Raw genomic sequence first — 9,183 nt, 5'->3', positions numbered from 1 at the left:
TAAACTGTGAAGCTTAGTTTCTCTAGTTTAGTGAAGAGTTAGGATCCATGCTAGTGTCTCGAGTTTAGCGAAGAGTTGGGATTTATGCTAGTGTCTCGAGTTTAGTGAAGAGTTGGGATTTATGCTAGTGTCTCGAGTTTAGTGAAGAGTTGGGATTTATGCTAGTGTCTCGAGTTTAGTGAAGAGTTGGGATTTATGCTAGTGTCTCGAGTTTAGTGGAGAGTTGGGATTTATGCTAGTGTCTCGAGTTTAGTGAAGAGTTGGGATTCTGATATATAATTTCGCCACTTGCAGGAGGGTATAGCTTTCATTTTTTGTTTTGGTAAAGTGTATTTGTATTATGTAACCAAAATCTTTCAATGTTTGTTGAATGACCCGTGTGTGTTTTCGGTATATAGTTTCAAATTAAGGAAAACAAATTAGATAATTCATGGATAATTCTAATCACTCTAGTTTATAAACGATAATAGAGAGATTACCTTGAGTGACAGGTATAGTACAAGTTACAAAAACCTCTTTGATATTCCCTCGTGCCCGAATCAACCTGAGTAAAAATTGAGTGTAGATAAATGGTTCAAAGAACTGACATGATTATGAATTAGGCACTTGTGCAACACTTAAGGATTTTTATTGTGGAAAACTTTTAACCAACCAATGGCTTCCTCAGTCCAATACAGAGAAGAATGGCTGAAGATCAGGAGTCGATGTGATCAGTCCATCAATCTTTTCAGGACTAGTAAGCCCAACAATTTGGAAGTCTGTGTCAGAAAATTCCAAAGGTTCCCTATCTGCCAAATTCTCCAAAGCTAATGTTGAAATGCACATCTTTTCCTTAATGTGATTCAGGACAGCAATATTCTGTGTTCAAATACATTTTAAAACCTACTTGCTGATTTTTCTTTTTAATTCATCCTCCTGTACTTGTCTCCATTATTTTTTCCTCCCGTATAATGCACGATAGGTTTTAATCCTCTTCATTTAGACATAACTGTTGTACCAAGAATGTTTCAATAATCTTTGCACATCTAAATGCATGTCTGCTAAAATAATCAGTTAACTTATATTAAATTATATTATTTTATATGTTTATAAATAAATTTGTAGCTCTTAAACTAAATTTTGTCCAAAATGTTGTGCATCATACCGACTTTCTGATTACTGAATATTTTGTAATGATGTGATTGGAGATAATGTAATATATTTTTAAGCCTAATTATTTTTTTTGTTCTAGATCTCAGGCTTCAAAGGTAATCTAGACACCCCCAATCACTTTTAAGCCAAATAAATCATGATTTTATTTTATGTTAGGTCTCCGCAAGTCATCTGAACGTCACTGACATTTCAGGTGTCCATCTGCGGGTCGGACATGAACCTGTGGAAATGGAATGACATGGCTCGTGTCCGAGGCAGACTTCCCTTCATCCCAGGTCAGTGTTGACGTGTGTAATAACATATATGTACTCATCTGTATGTGGTTACAGGTGTGTGCACTCACCCATACTCACGAATATATGCTTGCAGGGGTCGAGTCACAGCTCCTGGCCTGTGTGTGTGTGCGCGCATTTGTGTGCGAAGTGTTTTTTTGTGTATGTGGGGCGGGTGTGGGTAGTTTGGTGGGTAAGCGAAATTACATATTATTGTAACGGCTTGATAAAGTTCCTGGAGAGCGAAACGTTGCCACAAAAAAGGTCACATTAGTTGCATTTGTGTAATTTCAATTAACTTCTTTATTTTAGAGAAATTTTTCTCACCTACGATCGTTTCAGCTGTTCCACTGTTCAGTTCATTTGTTCATGTTTCTATAACTACCAAGACTTTTCTTACCCCAATTCTCCACTAGGTCACGAGGCGACAGGGCAGGTGGTGGAGGTGGGATCACAGGTGAAGGAGGTGCAGGTGGGACAGCGGGTAGCTGTGGAGAACCACTTCTACTGTGGCACTTGTTACCAGTGTAAGGTTAGCATGTGTAACGACGGTGACAAATAGCTGGGTGTCTAGGTATCGAAGTGGGTGCCTGGGCATCCAGGAGGGTGTCTGGACATCCAGGTGGGTGTCTGGGCATGCAGGTGGGTGTCCGCGCATCCAGGTGGGTGTCTGTGCATCCATGTGGGTGTCTGGGAATCCAGGTGGGTGTCTGGGAATCCAGGTGAGTGTCTGGGCATACCAGAGGGTGTCTGGGCATCCAGGTGGTGTCTGAGCATCCAGGTGGATGTCTGGGCATCCATTTGCGTTCTGGCCATCCAGCAGGGTGTCTGGGCATCAAGGCGGGTATCTGGAAATCCAGGTTGGTGTCTGGGTATATAGGTGGGTGTCTGGGTATCCAGGTGCTTGTCTGGGTATCCAGAAGGGTGTCTGGGCATCCATTTGCCCTTTGGGCATCCAGTAGGGTGTCTGGGTATCCAGGTGGGTATCTGGGCATCCAGGTGGGTGTTTGGGCATCCAGGTGGGTGTCTTGGCATCCAGGTGGGTGTCTGGGCATCCAGGTAAGTGTCTGGGCATCCAGGTCGGTGTCTGGGCATACAGGTGGGTGTCTGGGCATCCAGGAGGATGTCTGGGCATCTAGGTGGATGTCTGGGCATCCAGGTGAGTGTCTGAACATCCAAGTGGGTGTCTGGACATCCAGGTGGTGTCTGGGCATCCAGGTGCTTGTCTGGGTATCCAGGAGGGTGTCTGGGCATCCAGGTGGGTGTCTTGGCATCCAGGTGGGTGTCTGGGCATCCAGGTAAGTGTCTGGTCATTCAGGTCAGTGTCTGGGCATCCAGGTCGGTGTCTTGGCATCTAGGTGGGTGTCTGGGCATCCAGGTAAGTGTCTGGTCATTCAGGTCAGTGTCTGAGCATCCAGGTCGGTGTCTAGGCATACAGGTGGGTGTCTGGACGTCCAGGTGGATGTCTGGGCATCTAGCTGGATGTCAGGGCATCCAGGTAAGTGTCTGAAAAAAAAAGTGGGTGTCTGGAGATCCAGGTAGAGTCTGGGCATCCAAGTGGGTGTCTGGGCATCCAGGTGGGTGTCTGGGCATCCAGGTCGGTGTCTAGGCATACAGGTGGGTGTCTGGGCATCCAGGTGGGTGTCTGGGCATCTAGCTGGATATCTGGGAATCCAGGTGAGTGTCTGAACATCCAAGTGGGTGTCTGGGTATCCAGGTGGGCGTCTGGGTATATAGGTAGGTGTCTGGGCATCCAGGTGGGTGTCTGGGCATCCAGGTGGGTGTCTGGGCATCCAGGTGGGTGTCTTGGCATCCAGGTACTTGTCTGGGTATCCAGGAGGGTGTCTGGGCATCCAAGTGGGTGTCTTGGCATCCAGGTGGGATGTCTGGGCATCCAGGTGGGTGTCTGAGCATCCAGGTGGGTGTCGGGGCATCCAGGTGGGTGTCTGTACATCCAGGTGGGTGTCTTGGCATCCAGGTGGGGTGTCTGGGCATCCAGGTGGGTGTCTCGGAATCAAGGTGGGTGTCTGGGCATCCAGGTACTTGTCTGGGAATCCAGGAGGGTGTCTGGGCATCCAGGTGGGTGTCTTGGCATCCAGGTGGGGTGTCTTGGCATCCAGGTGGGTGTCTGGGCATCCAGGTGGGTGTCTGGGCATCCAGGTGGGTGACTGGGCATCCAGGTGGGTGTTTGGGCATCCAGGTGGGTGTCTGGGCATCGAGGAGGGTGTCTGGGCATCCAGGTGGGTGTCTGGGCATCCAGGTGGGTGTCTGGGCATCCAGTTGGGGTGTCTGGGCATCCAGGTGAATGTCTGGGCATCTAGGTGGGTGTCTGGGCATCCAGGTGGGTGTCTGGGCATCCAGGTGGGTGACTGGGCATCCAGGTGGGTGTTTGGGCATCCAGGTGGGTGTCTGGGCATCCAGGTGGGTGTTTGGGCATCCAGGTGGGTGTCTGGGCATCGAGGAGGGTGTCTGGGCATCCAGGTACCCAGGAGGGGTGTCTGGGCATCCAGGTGGGTGTCTGGGAATCCAGTTAGGGTGTCTGGGCATCCAGGTGAATGTCTGGGCATCTAGGTGGGTGTCTGGGCATCCAGGTGGGTGTCTGGGCATCCAGGTGGGTGTCTGGGTATCCAGGTGGGTGTCTGGGCATCCAGATGGGTGTCTGGGCATCCAGGTGGGGTGTCTGGGCATCCAGGTGGGTGTCTGGGCATCTAGGTGGGTGTCTGGGCATCCAGATACTTGTCCGGGTATCCAGGAGGGTGTCTGGGTATCCAGGTGGGTGTCTTGGCATCCAGGTGGGATGTCTGGGCATCCAGGTGGGTGTCTGGGCATCCAGGTGGGTGTCTGGGCATCCAGGCGGGTGTCTGGGCATCCAGGTGGGTGTCCTGGCATTCAAGTGGGGTGTCTGGGCGTCCAGGTGGGTGTCTTGGCATCCAGGTGGGGTGTCTTGGCATCCAGGTGGGTGTCTGGGCATCCAGGTGGGTGGCTGGGCATCCAGGTACTTGTCTGGGAATCCAGGAGGGTGTCTGGGCATCCAGGTGGGTCTGTCTGGGCGTCCAGGTGGGTGTCTTGGCATCCAGGTGGGGATACTTGTCTGTCTTGGCATCCAGGTGGGTGTCTGGGCATCCAGGTGGGTGTCTGGGCATCCAGGTGGGTGTCTGGGCATCCAGGTGGGGTGTCTTGGCATCCAGGTGGGTGTCTGGGCATCTAGGTGGGTGTCTGGGCATCCAGATACTTGTCTGGGTATCCAGGAGGGTGTCTGGGCATCCAGGTGGGTGTCTTGGCATCCAGGTGGGATGTCTGGGCATCCAGGTGGGTGTCTGGGCATCCAGGTGGGTGTCGGGGCATCCAGGTGGGTGGCTGGGCATCCAGGTGGGTGTCTTGGCATCCAGGTGTGGTGTCTGGGCATCCAGGTGGGTGTCTGGGCATCAAAGTGGGTGTCTGGGCATCCAGGTACGTGTCTGGGAATCCAGGAGGGTGTCTGGGCATCCAGGTGGGTGTCTGGGCGTCCAGGTGGGTGTCTTGGCATCCAGGTGGGGTGTCTTGGCATCCAGGCGGGTGTCTGGGCATCCAGGTGGGTGTCTGGGCATCCAGGTGGGTGTCTGGGCATCCAGGTGGGTGTCTGGGCATCCAGGTGGGTGTCTGGGCATCGAGGAAGGTGTTTGGGCATCCAGGTGGGTGTCTGGGCATCCAGGTGGGTGTCTGGGCATCCAGGTGGGGTGTCTGGGCATCCAGGTGGGTGTCTGGGCATCTAGATGGTGTCTGGGCATCCATGTGGGTGTCTGGGCATCCAGGTGGGTGTCTGGGCATCCAGGTGGGTGTCTGGGCATCCAGGAGGGTGTCTGGGCATCCAGGTGGGTGTCTGGGCATCCAGGTGGGTGTCTGGGCATCCAGGTGGGGTGTCTGGGCATCCAGGTGGGTATCTGGGCATCTAGGTGGGTATCTGGGCACCCAGGTGGATGTCTGGGAGTGATCTTGGGTTTCCGGTGTAACTTCTTATGAATAAAAAATAATGTGGAAGAAGCAAATTAACTGAATAATATAATTTTAATAATTAGAATGTATTATTGAGTATATACATTATAGAGTATATACGTTATCGAGTATATACGTTATAGATTATATACGTTATAGAGTATATACGTTATAGAGTATATACGTTATAGAGTATATACGTTATCGAGTATATACCTTATAGAGTATATACCTTATAGAGTATATACCTTATAGAGTATATATGTTATAGAGTATATACGTTATAGATTATATACGTTATAGAGTATATGCGTTATAGAGTATATATGTTATAGAGTATATATGTTGTAGAGTATATACGTTATAGAGTATATACGTTATAGAGTATATACGTCATAGAGTATATACGTTATAGATTATATACGTTATACAGTATTTACATTATAGAGTATATACGTTATATATCAAGCAAATAACTGGTACACTTCCACTGACATTCAGTTTTAACTAAATGAAAGCTTAAGTTCAGTTGTTGCTCCAAGGAGTTAGAGCTAGTCTTCCCATTCTCGTATCATACCAGATTGTGTTTCATTCCCCGGTCCCTGAATGAACGTAACCAGTTCAGTATTTCTCCAGTCATACAGTAGTAATAATATTGGAATCAATATTATATTTCTGTTACTACTTGAACACTGGTATTGTTAAGAGAGATACCGAGGAGTGACCCTTGTAGGTTAAACGCTCTCCGGGAAATTTATAATAATAATGTGTTGCAGGATGGTCGTGGTGATATATGTCAGAGGATGAGGCAGTATGGTCACGGGCGAGGCTGTGACCAGGGTGGCTGCTGCCAGTACTCGTGTGTTCCAGCTCGTTACTGCTTCATACTCACCAAGAACCTCACACCTGATCAAGCTGTTCTCCTAGAACCCATGGGTATGGCATTTATTATAGCCATGAGACTGATAGAGGGGAAAAATTATAGAGTCACAGGTGGAGAAGAAAGAGATGGAAGAAAAAGATGGTACAGGAACACCGACGTGGGAAAGGAGATGATAGGACACAGATATAAGAGAAAGAAAATGTAAAGGACACAGATGGAGAAAGATATGGAAGAAGGGCACATGTGAAGGAGAAAGTTGGTAGAACACAGGTGAAGGAGAAAGTTGGTAGAACACAGGTGGAGGAGAAAGAGCTGGTAGGGCAGGTTGGAAGAGAAAAATATGGTAAAAGGGCACATGAGGAGGAGAAACAAACAGTAGAAGGAAGGTGTTGTAAGACCAAGTAGGCATATGGATTATTAATAAGGTAGTACTAAACCCGTAAGGGTCATACCGTGCCTGTGACATGGGAGGGAGGGGGGGGGGGGCTAATCATGTTTGATGTGAAGAAGGAAAAAGTAGATAAAACATCTAGTCAATCCATTACCTGAAGCGTGTACCGGGGTCAGCGCCCCACTGCCTGGTCCATGACCAGGCCTCGCAGTGGATCAGGACCTCATCAACCAGGCTTATAACCTGTTATTAGCTATAATTTTCAGTCTCAACAAACTCAAATTGCAATGTTTAAATTGTTTTCAAGTTGTTATAGTAAGGAGCAAAATATAACACATGGATTACTTTGTTTTATACAACACAATCACATTAATATTGTGTAATAATTTGTTCATGGTTTACAAAACCGTGAGTAATTACGAGTAAATAAGACACGTACAACACATGGGTTGCACAACAAACATGACTGGACTAGCTAGGCATAGAATTTCGCAAAATATTAATTAGAACATTGAGTAAGGTGGGAGTGAGGACACCTGCCTGTGGGGTTCCTTATCAAAGAAGTCAAGGAAGATAGCGGTGGAACTATCAGTATGCAAGGTGAGAAATGTAATTATGCAATGTTGCACATTCCTTCCATACATGAAACCATGCAACCGAGAAGACAGGAATTGTTTGATTCCATGCATGAGACGATTTAGAATGATCTCTCATATGCTTTACATTATCAGCTAGTATGAGATATTGGGCGAAATACATTTAAATGAACCCAGTCAACAATCATGCAGATACATATATAATATTTTATTATGGTACAGTAAGACTAATCATGAGTTTTTTCTTAAAGTGCTGAAAGTTAAAATTAAAAAAATCGCCCTTCGGGGAGAGCTCCCCATTCTTCCTGGGATAAAACGAGATTTGCCAATCTCTCCCATTCCCCTTACGAGTTTTGTGTTTTCTATGACTATAATGATCACAGAAAGCTCTAAATCCGTACGGGTTATTCAACTCTGGTGTACTAAGAGTGAGAATTGTGGTGTACAGGTGTGGCACACAACGCAGTAGAGAACATCAGTGTGGAAGGAGAAGATGTTCTGGTGTTGGGCTGTGGACCTGTAGTACTCCTCGTCATTGGCGTCGCCAAGGCATTGGGTACTTATGAAAAATATTCGTTTTCAAACTAACCTTATTGTATTAATTATTAGAATATTCCATATAATATATATTAAATAGCCACGAATGTCTAAATACTTTCATCACTTCTCATATAGTCTCGTATTTGGTAACCATTAATAATTAATGTACTTGAAGTTTTGGCTGGGAAATCTGACAATCAAATTTAGTAAACGTTCTCATGTATGAACCACCAGATACAACTTCCCAGCCGTTTAAAGATCATCTAATCAAAATCAAACGCTAAGAGATCAGCTACTGAAATTCAAATACTGCCTTGAAAATCATTCAAACTCTTATTTAAACATCCTGTTGTTGGGTGATTACAATTTAAGCACTTAAAAGGGAAAAATATAGCAAATGTTATAATAGCAAAGGTCTTGGAAGGCAGTTTGGATGAACAATCATCCAAAAGAATTATTAGGATATATTCAAACTCAATTTCAAGAACAAACTGTGATAAAACAAAGCATGACTTTTCTGCAATAACCGGAAAGACAGTACAAGTAAGACGGATTTGAACCAATCTCGAGATGATGTCAGTAAACCCATACGGGTTTATTTTTTCCATTAATAAAAATAAAAACCTATAATTGGTCTGTTTCTTAGCTTAAATTGATTACCTCAGAATCCTGATCTTTAACCATTCTTCTTTTTATTAGACTGATGAAGCCACTGTGTGACGAAACAATTCCACAATATACACAAGTGTTGCACATGTGTGTAATTTATTAACTTCTCGGTTCTCTAATCCATTTAACTGCATTATTATAAATGGCTGCAGGTGCTCGAGCAGTGTACGGGGTGGACGTGGATGTCGCAAGACTGGACCGGGCATTGAAGATGGGCGCCACAAGGGTTATCAATGGATCCAAGGTCAGACATCGTAAGGTCACAAATACCTGTTTGTGACTGATTTGAATTATACAACTATTAATTGAAGTCGTACAGTTATATGCATATATCCCATACCTGGATTTGTTTGTGGAAGATATTGAAAAAAAAAATATCTTTTGAACAGCTTAAAACGTTCAACTCTGGTGCGCTTATTCTACGTGAAAGAGGATTGTGATTGACGTGGAGTGTGTAGTGTCAATTTGCCAGTTTAATATTTAAAGTATTGTGGTATTATTTCCTGCGAAATATCTTGACTATGCTTTCTTTGAACGACTAAAATTGTTGTGCAATAATTTTGCAAAAGTTGTGTATGCAGTAATTTCGCAAAAATCATTGTGAACCTAACTTTAAATATATATATTTCATTGTGTTTGTTTATTATCAAATTACTGTAGACTTATCTCCAATATATTTAGTTGGATTGTGCTAAATTAAATTGCGCT

At 45.6% G+C, this 9,183-nt stretch overlaps 1 protein-coding gene across 1 annotated transcript in view; it reads left to right on the top strand.

Moving 5' to 3' along the window:
* The window catches only part of LOC138854481 (L-threonine 3-dehydrogenase-like), a 9,550-nt gene extending 780 nt beyond the window's left edge, over positions 1-8,770 (top strand). The window contains exons 2-6 of the mRNA XM_070098054.1: positions 1,346-1,427; positions 1,841-1,956; positions 6,173-6,332; positions 7,715-7,822; positions 8,628-8,770. Coding sequence (XP_069954155.1) covers positions 1,346-1,427; positions 1,841-1,956; positions 6,173-6,332; positions 7,715-7,822; positions 8,628-8,755 — 594 coding nt within the window. The 3' untranslated portion in view covers positions 8,756-8,770. The remainder of the gene's footprint in view (positions 1-1,345; positions 1,428-1,840; positions 1,957-6,172; positions 6,333-7,714; positions 7,823-8,627) is intronic.
* The last annotated feature ends 413 nt before the right edge of the window (positions 8,771-9,183 follow it).

The sequence above is a fragment of the Cherax quadricarinatus genome, chromosome 61 (assembly GCF_038502225.1).
Source record: "Cherax quadricarinatus isolate ZL_2023a chromosome 61, ASM3850222v1, whole genome shotgun sequence".
Classification (NCBI taxonomy): Eukaryota; Metazoa; Arthropoda; class Malacostraca; order Decapoda; family Parastacidae; genus Cherax; species Cherax quadricarinatus.
The sequence above is the reverse complement of the archived record's forward strand: the minus strand, read 5'-3'. Positions and strand labels throughout refer to the sequence as shown.